The 27,564-nt window shown below is 33.7% G+C and overlaps 1 protein-coding gene across 1 annotated transcript in view; it reads left to right on the top strand.

The window, feature by feature from the left end:
* Positions 1-27,564, top strand: part of SLC15A5 (solute carrier family 15 member 5) — a 146,416-nt gene that overhangs the window by 17,588 nt on the left and 101,264 nt on the right. The window contains exon 3 of the mRNA XM_056800650.1: positions 13,684-13,853. Coding sequence (XP_056656628.1) covers positions 13,684-13,853 — 170 coding nt within the window. The remainder of the gene's footprint in view (positions 1-13,683; positions 13,854-27,564) is intronic.

Below are 27,564 nucleotides of genomic sequence, written 5' to 3'. Positions count from 1 at the left end.
ATGTCTATCTATATATGCAACTTTAAATTCTATCCTGAAGTACAATCCCACATCACTAATTTCCTATTAGACATTTTCAAATAGATACTCCATAATCATCTTAAACCTAAAACAGAACTGCTTTTTTCATAACATACATATACAAATTATTCCACTTTTAAACTTTCCTATTTCTACTGAGGAAATCATATTCTTCCAGTAACCTCAATTCACAAACCTCAAGATTATTGACTTTTCTCTTTCCCTTGCCCATCCTCATATCTAATACATCAAAAAGTCCTCCTGCCTAGCTAACTTGGAGTCTTAATGTTAATTTTTTTTTTTTTGTGAACTCAGTTTCCTGATCTGGAGCCTTACTGCCTCTGTCAGAGATCTCAATCTCAACTTAAGGTGAGAATTTCATTTGTGTCCCAGTTGTAACCTCTGATATTAAGTCTATACCTTGTCATCTTTTATGTAAGTGATAGTCTTCCAACAAAAATGCCAGAACCTTGTATTTTGATATCTTAATTCCAGAACTCTTCTTCTATGCAGATGAGTAGATAGAAGAAAGGTACAGAGACAAAGCTAAACTCAAGGAGTGAGATCAATATCTTTCCTATATTAAACAACATTTCTGACTTTTCAAATGCTTATAGCCTCTCATAAACATTTCCTACTCTTCCTTAAATTCTCTTGGAATGAATATTTTATCAATCAATAAGCATTTATTGAAGTGCTGGACATTAAAGGAAGCAATCTCAACTTGCAAGGAGCTTACACTCCTAAGTATTTTTTCTAGTGAAGTGCAAGCTATTAGGTTATTTTTAGCCAAAATTATAAATCTATTAAAATTTTTAAATAAAAAATCAAGAAGTAGTGCATGAGGAATAATTGTGCTCTACAGCATACCCATGAGTATTCTTTTGCTACTTCTGGGAATATAAAAATAACAATTTAGGAGCAATGAGAATCTTCTTACATATTTATCCTGTTATTCATGTTTACTTTCATATTCTCCATGGTTTTTTTATAACTCTCAGAGCATGGATGAATTACATGCACATACACATTGATTTCTCCCTTCCCCTTCCTTTATCTCATTAGTATTGCTACTCTTTATTTCTTTAATTTTTTTCCTTCAGACTTTTTTCCCTCCTGAGTTCATTTCCATTGTATAATTTTTGTTTTTATAATCTCCTTCTCCTTCTCCTCACCCTTTGAAATATGGTTTCCCCAATACTAAGGTAAATGTCATACTACTCTATAGCTATCTCTTTTGTCATTCTTACTCATAAACACTAAGATAGTATGCTTACTTCCCTTTGATGATCCCATCATTTCCTTCCCCAACTACCAGTTTCTCTTTTTTGGTAAGCATATGATTCAAGAATTTCCCTTGATGATCCCTCCACCTTTCAAAGGATTAAAATTACTATTAAGATAAATCAATAAAGTTTTAGTTCTGCTTTTGACAGAGACTTCTAATAAATGTAATAAAATCAAAGTTCCTCATCACTACCATATTGTGTTTCAATGCCAAGCTTATTATGTTTCCCAAACTTCAAGTCTATTTCCTCTTTCCTCCAGATGGCTGGCAATATTGTTTTTGTTTCTGTTTCTGTTGATCTTTACCCAGATGTTCTCTACAACGTTTTCCTCTCTGACACCTGAATTTTCTAAAATAAATATATCTTCATAATCTACAATACTACTCCACTCCAATTTCTCCATTTTACCTATCTTGTTTCTTTTGAATGAGTTCTGCCCTCATAAAGCCATATTCTAGTGCCAAGTCACAATATCAAATTTGCCTTCTTGACTTAGTATCATCTAATTTTATCTTTAGAATATCCTTAGGGTTGCATTCTGAGTTGCAGTCTGAAAATATTTTTCAACAAAAATAGCTCCAATAAAATTCTATTGGCATTCTATCCACACCAATAATGTCATATCCTCCCTTTTTAGAAACAAATACCTTCTTCCTTAGCATTCTCACATCAAAAGGGTAATATGAACACAAGCCTGCAGGAAATTCCTTCAGAATTCTTCCTCAAACACATACACCCATGAAAATCGAACCAAAATGGAAATAGAAAAGAGACAGAATACATTAAATTTCTCATTTGACTTCTTGTCTGATTTGCCTTCTTAGGAAAGGCTTTTAGGCTCTGGATTCTTGAAATAGTTTTTTTTTGGGGGGGGGTTGTTTTTTTTTTTTTTCATGAAGGGCCTAACTATAGGACTTTAAGGTTCAAGGCTACTGAGAAAGTGTAGGAAAAGGAGGACAACTAAAAAAAGTTCACAGCAATCACAAAGAAGGAAATAAAAAAAAAGAGAAGACAAGGGGAAAGGAGTAAAAGAGAAACAGCTTCAAGGTTTTCTGAATCAAAAAATCATAAAATAAGGTTTAAAAATTCATTTCAACCTTTCGTTCCCTAGACCAAATGCAATGACCCTCTTTCATTAAAGTGTAAACCTAATCCATTCCACTGAAAAATTTAGATGTTGGAAGGAATGACTTTAAAGATTTTATCTCCCTTTCTTTTTCTAAATTTTTACCTACTAGCATATTCTATATAAAGTAGAATTCTGAGAGAAAAAATGCTGATTCTAAAATAAGAAACAACTGACAGACCAAAATAAAATGAGTCTCACATTTCTCTGACTGTCCTTAGACAATTTAATGTTACCACATTTGTAAGTCACAAAGTGCCCCACAGATTTTTTTCAATATCGCTTACTTTTGAATTATGATATTCTCTTGCATTGAATTTGCACAGTAATGGTATGGAAGGGTGTGCAAACAGTGCACCTGTCTTTATTATCTGTTCAACTCTAATGATATCAGGAGAAAAAATAACAACCATCCTCTAAAAATACATTAAAGAACACCAAAGATCATCATAGGTTGTCTGTTCAAACAAACAAACAAATGACACCATTTTTCTCCACATTTCATACCAGCTACACTGCTTTGGGATTTCTTTGGAACTCTCCAAAATGCTTTTCTTCCTCTGGAAACTCACGAATGAGAAATCTTATTTTTCTGCAAGATTAAATCTACTTAGTACTTACTCATATCTTATCAATATCTTTAACCCCTCTTATTGGACTCTGACTTGACAGAGTCAGAGACGCAGAGGAAGGAGGAACTTTGAAGAATTTTTTCCTCTATATTTCTCACTAGCTACATTGATTTTGAACTTCTTTGGAATTCTCCATCATGCCTGCCATATCAAGTAGCTTCCTTCCCACTCCTTCCTGGCCTTCACTTTTTAGCTCCCTTTAGTGTTTCATCTTCCCTCATTAGATTGTAAGCTCCTTAAAGGTACGTAGTATCTGCATTTGTATCTTCAGCATTTAATATATTGCTTAACATACATACAGAAGGGCTTAACTAACGATTATTGACTTGCTGACTTTAAAATGAGTAATAATAAATTAAAATAGACAGTGAATGGGACTCAAAAAGGCTTGCTTACTATAAGAAGTATTTTTATCAGTTTTAGAGTAGTAAATTATGCACAGGAATTGAGTCAGAAAGACAAAATCCCAATATTTTAGAACTAGAAGTAAGATATTTCAGTAAAAATGTAATCTAAATCACATACCTTCCCCACTTTAAAAAAATCTCCATTACAATATGCCCCCAAAGTGGTCATGGTCTTCTTGAAGACCTTCAATGAGCAGGAACCTGGTAGTCTTTAACTTATCCATTTCACTTGAAGGTATCTATAACTGCTCCAGACCTTTAACTGACATCATCTATATGTGCCTCTTTGCAACTTCTATTCATTCTTCTGGTTCTTCTAGTTCTTCCCCTCTAAAACCAAACATCTTATTATGTCTTAGTAAATGCTTATTGTCTTGACTGCCCTTTAGATACTTGAAGACAGCTACTATATCCCTCCTATTATTTTTCTTCCTCCTCTTCCCTAATTATCTCAGGTTCCAGCAACTGATCTTAATTTGCCATGAATTCAAAGTTCTTCAACACCTTGAATGTCATTTTTAAGATGCTTTCCATTTTACATATCTAAGTAGGGCAGAATACAATTGAAGTATCATTTCACTATTCCTTGTAACTATGCCTTTCTTAATGCAGCCTAAAATTACATCAGTTTTTTGATAATTAAATATGCTAAAATACCTTTTATTTTAAGAAAATTATTATATTGATACTTTTGTTCTTTATATCATAGTCATATCTGGAAATAATTTCTCCTACTTCCACCAAAAATAATCAACCCTCTCCTGAACAATTAAGCAAAAGCATTCAAAAATACATCCAATATAATAATGTATAACATCTTCTTGCCTAGTAGTATTTCTTACCCCCACCTTGCCTCTATGTGGATAGAGGTCAGTTTTATTATCTGTTCTCTGGAATCCTCACAGTTTTTTTTTTAACATCATCATCATTATATCTTCTGTTCCCTTAATTAGGCTCTTTTCATTCCATATCAGTTCATAAAAATCTTAACTTTTTTTTTCTGAATCCCTCAGATTGGCAATTTTTAACATCTAATTGCATTGCATCAGTTTATAAGCCATTATCTTTTGTCCATTTGTTGTATACCTAGTTTTTTGCAGCTCTTTGATATGACAACTTATTTTATTCATATTTAATCATATATATTGGACTCTTGTTCCTATTCAACTTCTTTGGAACATATGCTCAAAAGCAATCACATTGGGATTGAGGGGACAAAGAATATGGACTTTTTCGTACATAATTTTAAACTGATACTATACTTCCAACATGAATATTAGTGATTCTGAATTTACAGATCCTCTGTATGTTATGTATTTTTGCAAGTTATGAATAAGCAAAACTTCAGAGTATTTCTAATTTTCATTTCTTTTAGTAGTAGCATTTTGAATAAAGTTTTCATGTGAATTATTTATAGCTCACTCTTCTTTTGAAGACTGTCTATTTCAATATTTTTGGCTATTTATTGGGAAAAGGTTCCTGTTTGGACATTTGTATCAGTTCCCTATGCCAATTCTTTATTGAAGAAATTTTTATAGAGATTTTTCTCATGTAACTTTTTTCCTCTTTTATTTTAATTTCATTGATTTTGTTTTTACTGGCTAAATCCACTTTATTTAATCAAACTTTCCTAATTTTATTTCCTGTGATCTTTGATTTCCCTTATTTGATCAATCCTCCTTCCTGATTCATGGTTGTGAAAGGTACCCCTTCCTACCTTTTCTTTTTGTTTATGAAGGCCTTTTACCTTTAGACACTATATTTACTGAGAGATTGGTGTGTATGGTAAAAAGTATAAAGTGTTGGTAAGAACCTAATTTCTATCAGACTACATACTCCAAGAGCAGAAAATTAGAAAATATTATTCTATTATTCTATCATGTTCAATTGTTTCTTTATCTTGTATACCTAATTCCCCACGCTCACACTGGCCATTCTTTTCTACTTTTTAACCAGTAGAAATTGTTATGACAATTACTGTTTTGTATTATGGGTTAAAATGTGATATTTCTTCCTTCACTATATTTTAATTTCCCATATTTCTCATGAAAATTTTAAACTTTTGTTGCTCAAGATTAATTTAGTAATCACTTTTTCTAGCTCAATAAAGTAATTCTTTTTGTACTTTGATTGTTATGGTATTGAATATATATAAATTAATTTAGGTGATAAAGTTATTTTATTATCCTATAATGACCCAACTATGAGCAATTAAAATTTCTAAATTTTCATTCTCTTGTGTCTTTAAATTGTATTCATCTAGTATTTGTATGTGTTTTCTTAGGTCGAATCCCAGATATTTGATACATTCTTCAGTTATATGGAATAGGGTTTCTCTCTCTATTTTCTTTCTACTGGGTTTTTTGGCAATAGAGAAAAATTAATATTTTGTGGATTAAATTATATCCTGATACATTATTGAAGCTATTATTTCAACTAATTTTTAATTTACCCCCCCCAGAGCTCTCTAAACAAAACAACATATTGTTTGCAAGAGTTTATAATTTTATTCTCTTTGCCTGTGCTTGTTCCTTCAATTTCTTTCTATAGCAAATAAGAGATAGATAGATAGATAGATAGATAGATAGATAGATAGATTAATAGATAAAGCACTTATCCAAAGATTTATGAATCCAATATTCTGTGAACTACTGGGAATATAAATGCAATTGAAAAGACAGACCCTGCCCTCCAGGAGCTTATATTCTAATGGAGAAAGAAAACACTTAAAAGGGAGCTGAAAATTAGGCATGTAGAAGTTACCTGCCAAATAAAAGGTGAAGAAGTCTAGTGAATCAGGAAAGGGATGAGAATAGCTGACTTGGGTGCTTTTTCAAATAGAGGTCCCAGGGAGAAATTCATTAAATGCAGTAGAAGAGCTACCTTCTAATAGGAGAAATCTACTGTAGTAGAGGTGAAATTATAAGTGAATTATAAGTGGAGCTAGGAAAGGAAATTTTTCCTTTAATTATCTTTGTCACAATTATCTCCTGGTTCCCTCTTTCCTAGGCAATTGTTCTTTCTTTGTGTTCTCTGATGGATCTTCAACCGGTTTATGCCACAAATCATAGGAGCCCCTCTAAGGATCTCCTCTAGGTTCTTTATTCTGTTTTATCTGTTGATCTTATAAATCCCACATATTCATTTATCAGTTCTATCCATATGATTCCCAGATGTGTTTAAATATATGTAAATCTGCTTTGTCTTTTCTGCACAACAGTCCTGCATCACCAACTGCCTTTTGGATAAATTGTATTGGATGTTCCATAAGCATCTCAAACATTGTATGTCTCAAACACGTCTTCATTTCTTTGTCTCCAAATCCTCCACTCTCCCATTTTTTTTCTATGAAAAGCCTTCTGCTCCCTCTCAGTCTCCAAGGTTTATATTTTTAATGTTATCCTTCACTCCTTATTCCCATTTACTCTACATATCCAATCTGCAGTCAGATCTTTTCTTTTTCTACCTTTATAGGAATTCTAGTAAACATCTTTTCACTCACACAATCACCACCTTAGCATAGATGTTTTCATGTATACTACTGTATTAGCTTTCTGACTTTCTGACCATCTTACTGTTTCTCTTCACTCAACTCTATTCTCTAATTAGCTGTCAGAGTTAGTTTCTTAAAGCACAGGTTGGACTATATCATCCTTACCCTCTCCAGTCCATATAAGTAACCCCCATCATATCTACAATCAAATAAAAAATGTTCTTTTTGGCATTTAAAGACTTTTTAACCTATTCCCTTCCTTCCTTTCTTACATGTTTTACATGTGACTCTCTTCTGCATCCTCTACAACCCAGTGACATTCCTCTTCTCTTCTTCATATACCACACTCCATCTCCCAATTCTATCACACTTCATTAACAATCTCTCATAACTAGAATGCTCTGCTTCTTCATCTCTGCCACCTGGCTTCCTTCATGATTCAGCTGAAATAACATCTACTTAAAAAGGCCTTTCTGTTCCCCCCTACCCAACCTCCCCTCCATATGCTCTTCCTTTTCTTTGATATTGTTTTCTATTTGCAATGTGTGTGTAACTTGTGTGTATATATATATATATATTTACACAAATATATATATATACTTATTTTCATGGAATTTTCCCCTCACTTTATTAGAATGTGAACACCTTTAGAGCACAGACATTGTTTTTTACTATCTTCATATACTTAGTGCTTAGGACTATGTATCTTATATAATAAACACTTTATAAATGCTTGTTAATTGATGGACTGACTGATCATAATCCATAATAAATAATTGTAAATTCAGAAAATATAAGCCAAAGATCTAAGAATATGTATTAACTTCCTAAATAATGAGTCAAATAGCAAATCAGAAATGTGATTTGGAGGTTAAAGACAATGATAATGACAAAACATTACCCCCCAAAAATTGGAGATGCTACTTTAGCTATTCTTCAGAGGGAAAATTATCTTTAAACATAGATATATAAATACAATTGAATATAGTAAGAATAAATAAAAGAAATACAACTTTAAAAGTTATAACATCAACAAATGAGCAAATGAAAAAGAAGCAAAACCTATTAGATTGTCAAAATTGATTTAAAAAAAGACAAATGCTAAAGGGGCTATGGGAAAACAGATACATTAAAGCACTGTCGATGAAGCTGTGAACTTGTCTAGACATTCTGGAAAGCAATTTGGAACTATGCTTCAAGAGGTACTAAACTATGTGTCATTTTTCACTAATACTAGATTTGTTTACCCCAAAGAGATCAAAGAGAGAGAAAAAGACCCATGCATACAAAAATGTGCTGGCTCTTTCTACAGTGGCAAAGAAATGGAAACTGGGGTAGGAGAAAGGATTGGTTCCATCAACTAGGGAATACCTGAATATGTTATGGCATACAAACCTGATGGAATTTAATGATGCTATTAAAAAGATATGACAGTTTCAGAGAACATGGGAAGACTTCTATGGACTGATGTAGAGTTAAATGAGCAGAACCATGACAGTAATTTATACAATAGTAGAGATTTTGTAAAGACAAACAACTTTTAAAGACAGGAATCAATACCATTAACAACCACAATACCCAAGATTTCAAAATAAAACACACTACCCCCCTTCTGATGGAGAAATGATGGGCTCAAAGTACAGACTGACATTTTTTTTTGGACATGGCCAGTGTAAGAATATTTTTTGACTATACATGTTTGTAGCAGGAATTTTGTTTTTCTGGCTTTTCAATTGGAGTGGGGGAAAGGAGGGAGAAAACATAGATCTGAAAATAAATAAAATTTAATTTAAAGAGAATACTTGAAAAAAGAAATAAATGAAAAAAGGGAGAAGTAAAGCACCAAAGATTGAGCTAAGAATGAATTGCATAAACAATAAATAAGACTAGTAACATTAATGAGCTTTTGGTTTGCATGAGATAAAAACTAGAAAGAAAAATAAAATTACCACAGGAAATAATTGACAGTGAATTCATAATCAATAGAACAAATTAAAAGAATGATTCATACACACATTAGCAAAACCAAGGATTTAAAGGAAAGAATGATTATGCCCCATAAAAAGCCCACCCAAAATTAATAAAACAAATGTATTATCACCTCAGAAAGGGAAATAGAATAAGTTTAAATGAATTGCCAAAGGGGTGGGAGAACACTTGATCCTGTCAGATTTATAAGAATATTCTCTCAAACATTTAAAGAGATAATGTTCCAAAATAAGTCACGATAACTAAAAATAAAACTTTCTAATCAACTTTTCTCACTAGACAATTGCAAAGTTCCAATGACTAAATTATAAAAGAATAAAACAAAGAAAAAGCCATAGACATATCCTAAGTGAATATTAATGCAAAAGATTTAAATAAGATACTAACCAAATAATGACATAATCTGATCAAACCTAGTAGTATATAATTGAAGTAATCTATCCCTACTCTTTTGTTTTTCTTTCTTTCACCACAGCCAGACAGATTTCTTTCCTAATACTTCTTTCTCCCTTTATAATACATCCTTAATGAACCACATGATTTCAAGATGGTTTTATTTGAAATTATTCCTTCTCCAAATCTATTTGCATGTCTCTTTTTTTCACTATAATTCTCCACCAAATTCTTTGTTTATTCATGGCTGTGTTTCAAACCTGTCCTTTTCTGATTTAGATTATAGTGAAGTTTATTAGATTGTGATCTTCTCACTCTTTTCTTCATATTTGTATATTCTTCTCACTCATTACATTTAATAGAAATAGTGGGTTCTGTCTTTTTTGTGGGCTGTTCTTTTAAAAATATATTAAAGCACTAGGGTAATGGCAAAGTTCCCTGATCATCTTTAGAAGGCCTAAAATTTACAAGAATATATATATTACATTGAAGAATCACAAAATGTCCATTTAAATTTTTCAGCAATACTTACTTTTTAAATAAATTATTTCCAAAAGCTTGAAAGAAATATAGCATGACTTCCACTTCAATTATGCTCTTAGTTCCTACAGTCACAACTCAAATGTGCAGCTAACATGAGCATTAAAGGATGACCTGGGGCTAGCTAGAGTCTTCATCCAGAAACCTTGTAAAAATCCCACTTTGCACTGTCTACATGTCAAATATTCCTCTGCTAACAAAATTACAGTAAAAGATTCTGTTTTCCTCCTGCCAGTTATTGGTCAGTTCCATACAATATCTCAAATGTCCCATCAAATAATCAAAAGACAATAATAAAATATTTACTAAGCATCCATCACAGTGTTAGACCTTGATACTGAAGAAAAAAGAGAAGTGATCCCAGACATCAAGGAGATTACATTCAATCTAATTAGAGGGATGATATGACTGAAACAAATATAAATAAAAATATAAGATGATATATAATTAGTGTTAAAATGTGTAACAAATTCAAAGTTCTGGAGGTAGCTGATGTTTACTAGAGCAATCAGGGAAGATTTTGTGTAAGAGGGACCTAGAAAAATGTCTCTTGCATAGTAGGTATTCATTGATAACTCAAATAAAATCAGTGAAAAAAAATATTGAGGAGGAGCTTGATTTGGGTCTTAGAAATGGGTAGTATTTGAGTAAACAGAGGAGGGTAAAGAGAGCATTATTTTGAGGTAATAGGAACAATATAACCAAGGGAAAGGGGCAGGAGGGGGAGGAATGGACACATTGTGTAAGGCAATCAAGCTGAAGAGAAAGATTTGTAAATAATTTTTAAAAACAAGAAATTAAGGGGCAACCCAGGTGGTTCAGCAGCTAGAAAGCCAAGCCTGGAAGTGGGAGGTCCTGGGTTCAAATGTGAACTCAGACACTTCCTAGCTATGTGACCCCAAGCAAGCCACTTACCACCAATTGCCTGTCCTTATTGCTTTTTCTGCCTTGGAACCAATACTTAATGTTGATTTTAATTTGGGAAGTAAAGGTTTAAAAAAAAAGAAAATTGAAAAATCAGATTAGAGGTAATACTAGAATTATTATTTAACAGTAGACAGAAGACTTTTGCTAACCCACTTTTGAAATGCCAGAACAAAGCTTCTTATGTGACAGAGGAAATCATGAATAATTTATTGAAACAGGGGGAGGACTTATTTGCTTTTCACTAGCTATGCCTCCTTTATGATTTCTGGGACTATGATTATGTAATTGTTTAATGGTGACTCTCTGTACAAGCATAAAAAGAGAGAGTGTGTCCCTAAAAAGAACCTGAGGAGAGATGTGCAGGGATTCAGTCTATGAATTTAGGTTAGCCCATACTCCTCATCTGTCCAACCTTCTCATCTCCATCAGATTTGTTTTCCCAGATGTCTCTTTATTTTCAATTTCTCCCTATTTTCTGGCTCATTCCATGTATGTTCAAAGTACCAATGTCTCTCCCATTCTGAAAAAAATCTCGATCATCCTAAATTTTTTCTGCTTTTTGTAGCTACATTCTCTGAAAAGACTGTCTATATAATAGACGTCTTCACTTTCTCTCATCTTACTCTCTTCTTTACCATCAGGTTTCTGACCTTGTCATTCCACTAAAACTGTTCTCTCCAAAGTTACCAATAATCTCTTAGTTTCCAAATCCAGTGGCCTGTTCTCTGTCTTCATTCTCCTTGACCTTTCTGCAGCCTTTGAAACAGTTATCACCCTCTCCTCCTTGATATTCTCTTTTCTTCAGATTTCCTCCTGGTTTTCCTCCCTCTTCTTGATTGCTCTTTCTCAGTATCCTTTGCTGAATCTTCATCTGGATCATGCCCTTCAGAAATCTGAGTTGGGTCTTGGTGATCCCATCAGCTCCCATGGATTGAGTCAACACCTCTATTCTGATAATTCTCAAATCTATCTATCCCGCTCCAAAGTCTACTGACTTCCAATATAGTGCCTCCTATGGTCTTTCAGATATCTCAAACTGGATATCTGGAAGACATTTTAAACTAAACAGGTTCAAAATAGATATCATTATTTCCCTCAAAAACCATCCCCCAAAGTCTCCTAACTTCTCTATTATATAGAGGGAAACACTACAGTCCCTCAGATTTACAACATAAGAGTTATGAAAAAGTTTTCTTCTTCCTCTCTCTCTCTCTCTCTCTCTCTCTCTCTCGATCTCTCTCTCTCTCTCTCTCTCTCTCTCTCTCTCTCTCTCTCTCTCTCTCTCTCTCTCGATCTCTCTCTCTCTCTCTCTCTCTCTCTCCATCTCTGTCTCTGTCTCTGTCTCTGTTTCTGTCTCTCTCTCTGTCTCTGTCTGTTTCTGTCTCTGTCTCTCTGTCTCTGTCGCTGTCTGTCTGTCTGTCTGTCTCTCTCTCTCTTTCTCTCTCCAGTGGGAGAACTCAATAACTCTGGTGTATTCTAATAAGTATAATTTCTTCTATTTCTATTTGCTATAGATTTGGATAAATGAGTTTATTTGGTATGCACTACATGTAATGATCTTTCTCTAACTGGTATTCAGTGGGGAGAAATTCAGTCCTTTGAGTATACAGCTGGAAACATTCCTTGTTAAAAGGATAGTGACCAGAGTAAAAAATGAACCTAAAAATTATTCCCCCCTTAACTCCCCATATTTTGGGGAAGAGATGGATATAATTGTATATTGATATTTCCTTTCTGAAGAGAAGAGAGTAGGTCAGTCTCCTGCCTTTGTCCCTGGCAGGAATCAGTCTCCGCTGAAGAATGGTAAAAGGAGACACTAGAGGTACCAGCTCAAACCTCCCCACAAGCCACACCCAAACTAACCTATTACACTGGCAATGTACACATGAAAACTCTTACAACTATAAAATTCTATGATTTGATTGTTTTAATTCAAAACATTGAAATTCTAGTGTTTTCATTTAATGACACAACAGGTAATTGGGGGCAAATATTTAAGACAAAGAAAGTTTCCTGAATCTTGGAAAGTTTCCTCAAAATGCACAATACTTAAAGTCTAGCTAGACTGATTTATAAAGTTCATAAAGAAAAATTGAGGGTATCTTTCAAAAGTCACTCATTTCTTCCTATGCCCTGTTGACTTCTTATTTAATTTTGGCACTCTGGGGCATTTCGAATTAAAGTAATAATAATAACTAATATTTACATAGCTCTTTCTATTTGCCAGGCACTGTGCCAAGTCTTTTACATTCATTACTTCATTTGATCCCCACAATAACTCTAGGAAGTAAGTATTATTAATGCCCCATTTTATAGCTGAGGAAAATGGGGTAATCTAAGATTAAGTGACTTGTCCAAGGTCACACAGATATTAACTATCTGGGGCAAGATTTGAACTCAGATCTTCCTGATACCAGGCCCAGCACTCTATCCACTGTACCACCTCCAATTCTGTTTCCCCCTTTTTTGTTTTTCTATTGTTTTTTTTAATTTCTATCCCACCTAGTAGAAACTTAGATGTGAAAGAATTATCAAGGAAACATGAGGTTTACCCCTTTCTGGACCAAAAATGTGCTTAATTAACATTTCCAAAGGAGAAAACATATCCCCTTAAAACTGCATATATTCTTGTGAAGCTAGAATTATGTTTATTGACTAGATAAAGAAAAGTACAGTTGCTGAAGTCTTGAACTCTGACCATACATACACTTAGTAAACTTAATTTTTGTACAATCTTTTAGACATTTGCTTAAATGCTCAGACTACATCATTTCCATTTGTGATCAAATTTGTGCAAAAACATTATAATGACTGTTTGTAACCATTCCTATGCTCATTAAGGTTTAGGTTTTCTGTATTTCCATAGGTACAATTGGCTGATGAATCTAAATGCAGTTATTGCTTTTCTGGGAATATGTTATATCCAGCAATCAGTGGCCAGAAATTTTGTTTTCCTCATTCCATTTATGTCTATGCTTATGGCTCTGATTACTATTCACATGGTACACAGTGAACTGATTTACCAACCAGAAAAAGGTAAGTGAATGTCCTTTGTAAACAGTATTTCATTATTTTTATACTTTTGTCATTTCACAAAATCTCAAAATTTTTGACTTTGGAAGATTTTTAGGGTTAAGCATTTGTCTTAGCTTAACCAGTCCTAGTAAAAGAACTTCCACTAAACATATGATAAAGAATATGCGGTTAATACTTGAATATCTCTAATGAAAGAAAGAAATTCCACCACTTCCTCAGGCTCCACTTTTGGACTGCTCTAATGATTAGGAAGTTTTCCTGACATCAAGCATAAAAGTTGTCTCATTGCAGCACTCACCCATTAGTCTTGGTTCTGCTCTCTGGGGTCAAAAAATTAAACTCATCTTTCATATTCAACCCTTTAAATACTTGGAAATAGCAATTATGTCCTCCCTTTTTTCCAGTATAAATATCTTCACATTCTTCAACCTATCCTTATGGCAAAAGCTCAAAGTTCTTTACCATCTTAGCTGCCCTTCTTGGGATGATTTCCAGCTTATCAATATCCTTCCTAAAATGTGGTGCCCCAGACTAGACACAAGACTACAGAAATGATCTGATCACTGCAGAGAACAGAGGAACTATTGTCTTTCTATTCCTGGAAGCTCTTCTTTTCTTCTTGTGTCATCCACTATTTGTTGCCTGTCATTTCACACTTAGACTCATTAAGACACACAGTTCTCAAAAATCTCCAGATCCATTTTTACGCAAATAGTGCCTGGTCCAGAGTAAGTGATTAATGGATATTCATTAACTGTTTATCAACTGACATTTTGCCAATATTTTACTTTTCAATTTTTTTTGATTGAAGTTCAACAATTTCCTTGGGCAGGGTACTAAACCTGCAATTTAATTGGAATATGAAATTCATAAGGAAAATCCTTTTACAAATGTGAATCAGAACTAGCTCTCCAACTTATAGCTTTAGAGAACTGCCTGGGGTAATGAAAGGTTAAGTGTCCTGCATGGGATCATACCATCATTATGTGTCAGAGACAGAACTTTTATCCTTATTAAATTCCATCTTATTAGATTCAGCCCAATATTCTAGACTGTCAAGATCTTTTTTTTTGATCCTACTCTATTATCTACTCTTAGTTATCCTTCCCAGTTTTGTGTCATCTGCAAATATGATAAGCATGCCATTATGTCTTCATCTAAGCCATTGATAAAAATGTTAAACTGTACAGGTCTAATCATTTATCCCAGAGGCAAGGCACTGGAGACTTCTTGCCAAAGTACCATCAAACCATTAATGATTACTCTTTGAGTTCAACCACTCGACCAATTCCAAATACATATAATTGCACTATTGTCTAGCTGACATTTCTCTGTCTTTTCTACAAAAATAGCATGAAATGCTTTAGTAGACTGATTGCTAAAACCTAGGTAAACTCTAGCATTTCTGTTTTCTACTGGTTTAATAACTGTCAAAAAAGAAATAAGATTAATGTAGAATGACTAGTTTTGAAGTCATGCTGGCTCATTGTGACCCTTTTTCAAGAGGTTACTAATCATACTTTTAATACTACTACTAATCCTACTTTCATAATACATTCTTGAATTCATCTATGTCAAGCTCATTGACATATATGTATATATAATATATATAGTGCAGATTTCATTATTCTTTTCTTTTTGAAAAGAACACAATTTGCTTTCTTCCCATTGTTGAACTACCTCTCCTTTCCTCTACTATCTTTGAAGTATCTTTGACAGTAACTCAGCAATCACATCTGTCAATTTCTTCTGTATATAAAATACTTAATAAATATCTTAAATCCTTCAAGGACAGCTAAGTACTCTCTATCTCTAAGTATACTATCCTTACTTATGTCTCCATACTTTTCTCTTTGAACTCTTTACTCTTTGAATTTCTAATTTACTCTTTGTCTATTTTAATGTTTTAATCATTACACCTAGTAATAATACTCCCTGTCAGTCACTTAGTAAATATTTATTAAGCAACTACTACGTGCCAGGCACTGTGCTAAGTGCTGCAGATACAAAGGCAAAAGGCAATCCCTGCCTTCAAGTTTAAGGGGGGAAGACAATATATAAAAACTGAAAAGCAGAGAATAGAACAAAGAATGAGAAGGAGGGTATCTGGCTAAGGGGTATGATGAAGTCCCATAGCCAAGTGGAAAAGGATGAAGGGTCTACTTTGAGCTCCCTCCTTGGAGAATTTCCCTCCTCTGAGACAGATCACAATCCCTTTGCTCTTCAAAAATACTGTAGGCAAAAAATTCATCACTGTGCAGCCAATCTGTTGGCAAGTTTCTACTGAATGGAGGGCTGAAGGGTGGAACAATAGACTCCCTTCCAAAGCTTTCCTTTATAGACACCTCGGAACTTTCTCAGAGATTCTTCATTTTCCATCAACTGATCTTCTTGGTTTCAAGACCCCAGAATATGCCCTTTTTGTGTACTGTCTTCCCTCGTAAGGTGATAAGCTCCTTAAAAACAGAGTGTTATTTTTATTTCTTCTTTGTACCTGGCACCCAGTAAGTGCTTCATAAATGTTTATAGAATTGAATTGGACTGCTAAATTACTGAGGTTTGTGCTTAGAGAACATATACAACATCTATTACCTAAATAAAATGTTAATGCTTTAAATTTCTGTCATGATTTTAAAGGTAAAAGCCTTCTATGATATATTACCAGGCTTTAGAAAGTTGTCCTATGAGGTAAGCATATTGGAAACCATTTTGAGTACCTTTCCAGCATCATACAATGGGTTAGTAATTCCTCTACAGCCATACCACATACCCAATATGGTCTGATCTCATAAGTGAAAGAGGGTTCGATCTAGTTAAATATGTGATTGGAGACAGTCTAGGAATACCAGAAGCTTAAAGGAGCAAAGAGAATGACAAGCCACTCCAGTATCTTTGCCAAGAAAACCCCAAGGACAATATTGTCCATGGAGTCACCAACAGACCGATGAGACTTAACAACAGATGGAAGAATATGAATCAGCATTCAGGTCTGATTCCTAATTATTTGGTATTTTGACATTTTAAATGACCTTCAATTTATGAAATATTGTTCAAAAATATATGCATCATTTGCTGACTAACCTTCTGGTGATGAATCCTTCTAAAATTCACCATTAACAATAGTCACAAACTATTGCTGAGCTAATCAGAGCTTGCACTCTAAGAATTTGGGGGAGATTTCTACATTATAAAAAGGCTTCAGAGTAGGATTTTAGTGGAGAAATACTGACAATAAGCTAAAAAAAAATTCTTAGCAATCCACAATGTTTTCTTTTTTTAACATTCTGTAGATGTTTATTCTAATTACAGTAACAAAAGCCTAAGAAGTCCCTTGTTTTAATGTACAATGATGTACTTTGTAATAGAAAATAAAATTTACAGAAATTTCCATCAAGTAAACCTAAACAAACATACTTGATTTTTTTTACATTTGTGTATTTAAATTAGAAATATTTTAGGGTTTTTTTTAAAAAACCTTTTATCATATTAGATGTTTGAGTTTTATACCTATATGCAATTTAACATTCTAACACTTGGTTTTTGATACAAATCACCCAAATTACTTGATAATCTATGCCCAAAAAAACTGTAAAATCTGTAGTGATGTATAAGTGGAGTAATAGACCTCAAGAAGCAAATGATGTTTTCTAATTTATATTTGCAAAAGCACAATGTTTTCAATAGCAGACTCTCTTAATAATTAACAACTTATGCTAGTCACTCTGTAGCAGAATTGAATGACCACTTGCAGCGCTCTTGGATCCCCAAAGAGAATTAGGGAAAGAAATATTTTGCAGTTTTAGAGTTATTTATAGGGAAACATTCAAATCCTTGAAATGATTTTGAATTTTCTTTTTTACATAATCCCGAGGCATTAATAGTAATAGGGAAAAAAAATGGGTGGAAGGAAGAGAGTGAACAAATGATCTCAGATTGGCAATGAATGATAAAGGGGGAAAAATAAGTTTAATAATATATTCTGATATATCATTTTAATTCATTTTGCAACAAAAAAAAGCAGAGGGAAAGAACGGATATAACTATCAAAAGCTTATTTGAAGGTGAAAGACTGAATTACCTGGGTAGATTTGAATTTACTGAGTAGCTTTTCAATTTTGTTTCATTTTAGCCTGGGTCACATATTTAAAGAATATTCCTACTGAAAAGGAATTTTTTTTTTTGGAGAGTATAGCTATATTAGTATGTTGATGGAAACCAAAGGATTTCTTTTACTAGAAGTAAGACATATGGACAAGAAAATTTCAAATAAAAAATCTATATTTAAATCTGAACTCTGATACTTATTATGAGTTGATATAGTGGGGAAGCCACTTTACGTCTCTCCAAGTCTCACTTCCTTAATTTGTAAAATGGGGGCATTAATTCTTTAAACCCCCCACCACAGGTTATCATGAGGAAAGCATCTTGAAATCTACACAATCCTATAAAATATAAACTACTCTTGTTAACATTCTCATTTTTTTATTTTGATGAAGTTCAGATAAAATGCCCTTAGGTTAAGTTTCTAACCTGATATTATTACCTTTTTTTAAACCCTTATCTTCTGTCTTAGAATCAAAATCCATTCTAAGGCAGAAGAGCAGTAAGGGCTAGGCATTTGGGGATAAGTGACTTTCTTGGAGTCACATAGTTAACAAATGTCTGAGGCTAAATTTGACGCCAGGTCTGCCTGACTCCAGGTCTGGCACTCTACCCACTGTGGTACCTACCTGCCCCATTCATACTTTTTAATATTCTACAAGCTGTTATGCAAGTGGATGAAATAACTACCTTTTCTAAATAAAGTGAAAAAGAAGCACTGGGACATTAGCTCATCTTCCTGCAGTATGCTCACTAAAAACAATAGGATAATTCTAGTAAAAACATAACGACTAACATTTATATAGCACTTTAAGGTTTGCAAATATATATAATATACATATGCATGTATGTACAGTGTCAATTGATTCTCGTAACAACTGTGGGTGAACGTGATATCATTACTCCATTTTACAGTTGAAGAAACAGAAGTTGACCCAAGTTTAGTGTTTTGTCAAAGGTCATAAAACTAGTAAATGTCTAAGGCAAGTTTTGAACTCAGGTCTTCCCAACTACCAGTCTGATACTCACTGAGTTATGTGCTTCATCCAGCTCACACATGATTTTGATTTCTTCTGCTAGATTTTTATGTTTTGAAAGGTTTTAACTTCATATGGCTTGAAAAGGTATGAGTATTTGATATGGACACTGATTAAAAATGTTTTTAAACTTATACATATTGATGCTCTGGTCTGGTGACAATTCAGTCTCTGATAATGCTCAAGTTCTACTACAATTTATTTCTATTCCCATGGCTATTTCAAAATCTTTGCCTCTAGTACAAGGATTTTTCATTCATTTGTTTATGAAAGGGGCAGCTAGGTGGTACAGTGAACAGAGTGCTAGAACTGTAATCAGGAAAGCTCATCTTCCTGGGTTCAAATCTGACCTCAGATTAGCTCTGTGAGTTGTCACTTAATGCAATTTGCTTCAGTTTTCTCATGTGCAAAATGAGTTGGAGAAGGAAATTGCAAACAATTCCAGTATCTTCACCAAGAAAACCTCAAATTGGGGCACAAAGAATTGTACATGACTGAAATGACTCAACAACAACAAAGTTAAGTGAGTTTCTGAAATATAATCTTGCCTAAAGATGATCTCTTACAAGGTAATCAGTAGGAATGAAATTTTTGAAGTCTGAAATTGTTATATTGTTTCTCCCACTTATTTGCTACTTCTATATAAATCAATATTTCTAGGCTCCTTAAAAATGACCAATTCCAAGGGGCAGCTAGGTAGCTCTGTGGACAAAGAGCCAGACCTATAGATGGGAGGTCCAAGGTTCAAATCTGGCCTCTTCCTAGCCGTGTGACCCTGGGCAAGTCACTTAACTCCCATTGCCTAGCCCTTACAGTTTTTCTGTCTTAAAACCAATACACAGTACTGATTCCAAGATGGGATGTAAAAGTTTTTAAAAAATGACCTCTTCCTGAATTGCCATCATAATACTCCTTATTTTTATAAACAAATCCTTAGGACTCAACCATTTGTTTGTTTTATTAATATTGTTTCTCTCTTAAATATGATTATCATCAAAATAAAAGAAGTTACACTTCTTAGAAAGGTTAAACTATCTCTCCTAGTGGAGCAAGATCATCAGTCTCTCATAAGAGTTGGGATGGAGAGCAATGGAAGTGCAAAATGGTTGTCATCAACATATAATACCCAAGATCAGTAGTTTCCTTCACCAAATAATCTTCCCAACAATTCCTTTCCTTATTTTTTTTCCTTTCTTTCTTTCTTCCTTTCTTTCTTCCTTCCTTCCTTTCTTTCTTTCTTTCTTTCTTTCTTTTTTTTTCTTTTTTAAATCCTTACCTTATATCTTGGAATCAATGGTGACTATTGATTCCAAGGCAGAAGAGTAGTAAATACTATGCAATTGGGACCAAGTGACTTGCCCAGGGTCACATAGCTAGGAAATGTCTGAGGTCAGATGTGAAGCCAATATCATCTCCAGGTCTGGCTCTCTATCTACTAAAATGTCTAGCTGCTGACAAGATGACAAGAAATAATTCTTGTCATCAACCTCTCTACCTACATTTATGAGTTATTAAATATTTTGATTAGCTTATATTTTCCCTTTTCAATGCCTGGCCAACACATATCCTCTTTGCCCTATTCTCTGTAATTGAATCAACATCAAATTTTGTCCTGGAATATCTTCTCAAAATCTCACTTGTATACAACTAATTCTCAGCATTACCCAATCTTAACACTCCTCTACAATGTTCTCTGAAACTTTCCCTCTACTATGTTCTCTGAAACTCCCACTCTATCAATGCTGAAATTTCCTTACCATGTGCTGTGAACTCTTATGCTGACCTCGTTAGATCCATAGCAGACATATACAATAATCCCTCTCCTAATTTATAAAAGTAAACTGCTTCCCTGATTTCATCCAACTAGATAGATGCATAAATTAACAAATTTTGCTGTTATTAACTTAAACTATGAGAGTTTCAGCTGAGAAAAGGAAGCAGTATATATCATAAAATGCATCACAGCAAAGCATGTGTTGGCCAGACGAGGATGCCAATAAATCTGCTCAATCTTGAGATGGTCTTGTGTAATATATCCTCACAGTGCAGGCAGAGCCAAGAGCATGTGCTATTGACATCTTAATTCTAGAAATACCACTGAAAAGTTCAGGAAATCAACTCTAAGGTCTAGGAAAGCAAATACAAGCTGGTGCATAAAAGCAACTTCCTGTTCTACGGAGAATAAAAACCATCTTTAGGATCAGAAAATGTCCTGAAGAATAAGGGCTGCCCAAAGGTGCTATAGAGAAGGTGCTTACACAGACCTGACTCACTGCAACACTAAAATCTCTTACTATAATGGGACAAAGGAGAAGCAACTGTGGTTGCACCCAGATCTTATCTAGTACAAAACCCTTAGAAACCAAACTTCATAAATAAGAATATCATTTAAGAGTAGAACCTAAAGCTTGTTTCCATATTGAGAAAATTTTCCAACTAGGTATCATTCCTTACAATCTTGAGATTATTTTTAAGTCATTAGCGAATATAAATTTTACTCAGATTCTAAAAAATTAAATCTATTATATTTAGAGACCAGGTAACTGATGAAATTTTCCTTCATCCCTGTATTTGAAAAATATCTAACAATGACACCCTTTATGATTACACAACCCTTAAGGGTAGGAATTCCACATCAAATATTCTACATCATCTTTCTATGGATAACAAAATCCCATCTTCTTTTGTCTTAATCCCTATGAAATTTACCCTGATGCTAACTAACTTCATTTATCTACTACCAATACCTCATTTTTTCATCCTCATTCACTTCAAGTCTGTCTCTCCAGAGTTCCTAACCTGTTTTTCACTTTCCTTCCACTATTTTCTGGAAGCCTCCTTCCATTGTTAACAAGCTATATTTCAGTTTTCAGATCTCTTCCTATCATACTCCTTCCATCTTTAAGAACTTGTTGAAGCCCCTCCCCCCCAAAAAAAAACCTTATAAAAATTACAGAAGCCAGTTATGCTCTCTCATTCTGGTTACATCTTCTCTTATGTTCCACTGCACACTGGGTAAAGAGGAGTAGGCATACTCTTGTGTTCTGTAACTCCCCAAGTCATGATTCACTGTCTCTGAACTCAGTGCAGAAAATCAACTGGTCTATAATGAATTAAGTTCAGAAATCCCAGTTCTGTTTTTGCCACAAGGAATTCCAGTTGTTGATGAATGTGAGTAGATACCAGAGAGTTTGGACCAGTATCTTTACAATACCAAACTATTCTTCAAATATGTCTAGTTATCCATCCAAAGAAATCTGGTCCAGTATCTTTTGACCTTGTGGCTGAACTCAAACAATGAGCATTTCTTAATAATAAGAGGGAAGCTAGCTAGCTAGCTCTCATGTCCAAACTTCCAACTAAACGTATTGTTCCCCTTGTCCCAGTTTTGTAACCAATCATGTTGTCCTCAGCCCCATGATGTCACCTTCCCTGCTCTTTTCTTTGTTCTAACCTTATAAAAATGAGTAAAGTCTTCATCTCAGGGTTTTGGACTTAAAACTGAGGCAGAGCCATTGATCAATTTTTATTGATGGATTCTTACTCTGTTAATAAAAGGTTAACTTGCTCACAGAGAATGTGTTTCCGTTTACTTTTGTTGAATTTTATCTCCAATATACTTGTAAGTACTGTCTGCTGCTATGACTCAGCGTCCTTTCTTCTTTTGAAGTTTGTGTCATTTTAGTTTAGTTTAGTTTAGTTTAGTTTAGTTTAGTTTAGTTATTTTAGTTTCTGGTACTAATTTTCCACAAGCTCCTATGTCACCCTTCTCCATCCTCTCCCAGTCTATGACCTTCAGCCTCATTTTTCTACCTTCTAAATTCTGACTTTTAGTCAACTATTTCATCTAACCATCCTTTGTGGTGAATCTATTGCCCCTTTGTCCTATCATTTCTCATGCATGACAAAACTCCAAAACTGTATAATCTGAACTATTTCCTTTTTCTATTCCCACTTCTCTCCTCAAGTCTTCTATATTCTCTCCCTTCCTGATTCCCTCTCTCAAGAGAGGACTTCACTTCCTACTTTGAGAAGAAAAGAGAGTTTATGATTTGTTTTCCCCCATTACCCAACTTTGAACCCCTCAATATCATCTTTCAATATCATTTCCTCCAGTCTAAAAGAAAGAAATGTCTCCAAAGCCAAACCCTCTACAAATATCCTTTCATGGATTTAATTATCATTTCTATGCAGATAATAATTAAATCTATATATCCAGTCAAATATCTCTCATGAGCTCCAATCCTACATAATCAATTGTCTGTTGGGAATCTAAAAATGGATGTTCAATAGACATTTTAACTTTAATATGCCACCCCAACTAATCCCTTCTCTCAATTTCTCCATTTGTTAAGGGTGCCATCATTTTTTTACTTAGTATGGCTTCCAGCTTTAGCATCTTTATTGATTTCACCCATTTCCTAATCATTTTATCAAACCAGGTACTAAGATATGTTGATTATACTTCCCAAAACATCTCTTCTTATAGTCACAGTCATTATTTTAGACCTTTATCACCTCTTGCTTATAATGTTGCATCAACTTCTTCATTTTATTGTGTTATTTTTTTTTTCCATTCTCTCTTACCATCCTCTTCCTGGCCACCAAAATGATCTTCCTAAAGGGTGGATCTAATCATACTACTCCCTGGCTTGAAAACCTTTAATTCTTTCCTGTTGGCTCTAGAATAAAATGCAAACTTTTCAGCTTGACATTTAAAGCTCTTGACAATGAGACTCAAAGCTACTTTTGCAAGTTTTTTGAACATTTTACCCTTTCTACAAATGCTCTGTTCCAACCCACATCACCTTTTTCTCATCCCCCATGTTCAGCATTCTACTTCTCTTCTCCATGTCTCCATTAGCTGTCCCCCATTCCAAGAATTTTCTATTGTCTCACTTTTATCTCTTTAAAAACCATAGCTTTCTTCTAGGTTAAGCTCATAGTCTGCCTACTTCCTATAGGAATCCTTTCTCAATTCCTTGTTAACTGTTATATCCATTTTCATATATATGCGTGTGTACATATGTATACATTTTATGTATGTATGCTTTTAATACATTCATGCATATATATATTATCTATTAACATTTACATGTGTCTGCACATATCTATCAAATAAAATGCATGCCCCATGAGGGCAAACATATTTTTTTATTTAGTTTTCCTATCTTCCAACACCTAGATAAATACTTCATATATATGTCTTGTTATGGAGAGGATTTTATTGATTTAGGAAAGTGAGTAAAAGAATGAGGAACTCAAATAAATTGATTCTTGAAAAAAAAGGGTTTTAAACAAGTCAATTCAACCAATGAATATTTATTAGCACTTATTGTTTACCAGTCACTGTGCTATGAACTGGGACTATAAATACAAGCAGAAGAAAAGATAGGTCCTGCCCTCAAGAAGGTTACATTCTAATGGGGGGGGGGGGGAAACATACCTAAAAAAAAAGAAAGAAAAAGAAGCAGAAAAGCCAGAATGGAGAGACAAGGTAGCAATTTTGACATGAGAGCACCAGATGGAAAAAGGAAATAAATGAAAAGCATTATGTAGTATTAATTGGGGATTTCAGTTATTCACACTCATGCATTGGCAGTAGATCTCTTTGTCTCTCTCTCTCTCTTTCTCTCTCTGAATATCTATCTGTATGATTCAAAAGCAAAGTAGCAAACATACACTTTACTTGTTTTCATAATAATTTGATTATTCAAACTGTAAAGGAATTAGCAAGCAAAATTTTAGTCTGGATCTGATTTTCACAAAGAAAGGAACTAACTACTGATGAGAGGAAACTATGAGGGATGTGATTGTTCTCTATTAGGTTATGAGATAGAGGAGAAAAGTAGATCCTAGATTTTAGGAGCAGATTTCACAAGACCCAGTTCAAGGAAAAGTAGAATATCATGGATTCAATATATGATAGGTGATCTCAACAATGGAGAGATAAGAAACTCTCAAGAACAAATTTTTAAAGAAACAGAAGTCATTTCAACAAGGAGGAAAAATGAAAGCTGATGTGTGAAGAGAGAGAACTCTATTCAGACTCTGATGTAAAAGAAAGTAACATGATGAATACAAAAGTGGGACACCAGCAGTGCTAAAACTAAGGATGGTAAAGAAAATTCAAAACAACAAAAATATGTTCTTATTATATTAAGGGAAAGAGTAGAGTCAAAAAAAGAGGTAAGATGATTGCTCAGAATGGATGGGATGATAACTAACATCATACTGAATGCAGAGCTGTTTGTTTCTTTATTTACTTTTTTGCTGTTTTGTCTCTCAGGGATAATGACAATCAAAGTGAAAAGAACAAAACAAAGATAGCTAGTAGAGTGTTAATACTCAAAATAAGTAAGAACATAGAGTGCTTGTTTGCCCTTGATTTATTTATTTTAACTGACTTAAATGAATTATATATATATACATATATATGTATATGTATAATATTTGAAAGAACTGAGCCATTAACAGAAGTGCTTGAAATATTGAGATTGTGGGGAATAAGGAAAGCACCAAAGAGCTAGATAACGTCAAATATTGTTACTTTTTATGTAGCACCCCTCCAGTTTCACGTCCCCATATTGCACTCACTCTGAGACTGGGATTCCCCATGTGAAATGGCTGTTACTTTATATTCTAAGGATAATCTTGGAGGTGGCTTTTGTGGGTGGCTATACTGAATCATTCAATCAATCAATCAATAAGCATTTATTAGTTGTTGACTGTGTGTCAAGCTTCCTATCCATGCTATATGAAGATCAGTCAAAAGAAAGACATAAGGATAATTTGATAGCTATATCTATGTATTTAAGGGACTGTTACATAGGATATAGATTAGGCTTGATGGGTTTGTCTCCAGGAGGCAGAATTTCAAATAAAGGGTAGAAGTTGAAAAGAGGTAAATTTAGCCCTGACATCAAGGGGAAAAAAAATCCTAAAAACAAAGCTATTCAAAAGTTGAATGGGCAAACTTCAAAAGTAGAAGTTCTTTTACATTGGAGCTTTACAGGCAAAGATTAGACCTCTTCTTGTCAAGTATATTATAGTGGGAATTCTTTTTCTGCTGTAGGTTAGGCTAAGTGGTAGTGGTGGACTTCCTTTTCATCTCTGAAATCTGATGGTTCTGTGACTCTATGATGCCCTCAACATAGTCACTAAAGCTGCTTCTCATGTCTGGAATTTTCTTCTCATTTCTGCCTTTCAAAAACTTTTTCAAGGCTCAGCTCAGTTGGAAACACTTTCATTAAGCTTCCCCTGATCCCCTCACCCATTAGTTTGTTCTTCAAATATTTCTAAAATCATCTTTATTATCTCTCCATTTCCTTCATTTCCAACATTCAGGGTGTCTTTTAAAGCATAAAATTACACTAAATCTTTTGTAAAATTTAAACACTGTATAAATACAAACACATATATAATATATATATGGAGAGACATTTACAGATATCATACATATATGTATAGACATATACATATTTGTATATTTAAATATGTGTACAAATACAGGGAATTATAAATATAATATTAACAGTGTAACCCTCTAATAAATTGAAAACTCCTTATGGGGCAAGGACTGTTTGATTTCATTTTGGCATTTCTGGCACCTAAAATAATGCCTTGAAATAAGGAGCTTTTATCAAAGTTATATTGAATTGAATTAAATAAACAAATATTTTAAGTGTGTTAGTAATGTGAAATTGAGGTGAAAGGATTCATTTGTGTTTACAATGCTTTATTTAATGAATATGACTCTTTTAGGGGTCTCACTACTACTAATTTATAAGATCACACATCTATGATGAAGTAAATTCTATCTTCCCTTGAGCAAAGTATATAATCCTTATTTTGGCTTCTTTCTATATAATGACTAAATTGAAAATTCTTCAAAGCTGTAATTCAAAGCCATAGGTGACCTTAAAGAAGTGATTTTATATATACTACCTTTTATTTTAAGGTAACTTTTCAAATGTGGACCATACATTCCATTATGTTTAGCTGTCAAGCTCTGCCTTCATTTGCATTTCTTCCCACTACTATAATTTTGAGAACTGGCAGGTGACCAAAGAGGGAAAAACGTGCATCTACCATCTAGAGTGCAATGTAGGCTTTTTTTATTATAATTAAATGGCATAGATATTCATGATTAGATCAAGGTCAGAGGAGCAGAACATCAGAGCCAAGGATTTAAAAGTACAGAGAAGAGAAAAACTGCTTTCTTAAAGTGTGAATATATATATATATATATATATATATATATACACACACAATATATATGTATAGCTGTCTATCTATGTATACTCACATACACATATATTTATAAGTAGCTTTAATATTTATTATTTCTAGATAAAGCATTTCATTTCTCAATTAAAATTCAAAATAGCTCATGTGTTTTATTTCTTTTAAAAGACGTATAGCTTGTCTGACCACTGTGCAGATGTAGTAGGTATATCAAGTCATTGTTCATTACCCCCATTGATGAAGATTTTGTTATGGCATTAATAACAAAGTCTCTTTCTACAAAGTGCAAGAACACACATTGCCTTCCAATGAGAAAATCATTGTTC

The sequence above is a fragment of the Monodelphis domestica genome, chromosome 5 (assembly GCF_027887165.1).
Source record: "Monodelphis domestica isolate mMonDom1 chromosome 5, mMonDom1.pri, whole genome shotgun sequence".
Lineage (NCBI taxonomy): Eukaryota > Metazoa > Chordata > Mammalia > Didelphimorphia > Didelphidae > Monodelphis > Monodelphis domestica.
Note: the sequence above shows the minus strand (reverse complement) of the source record. Positions and strands in the feature narration are given on the sequence as shown.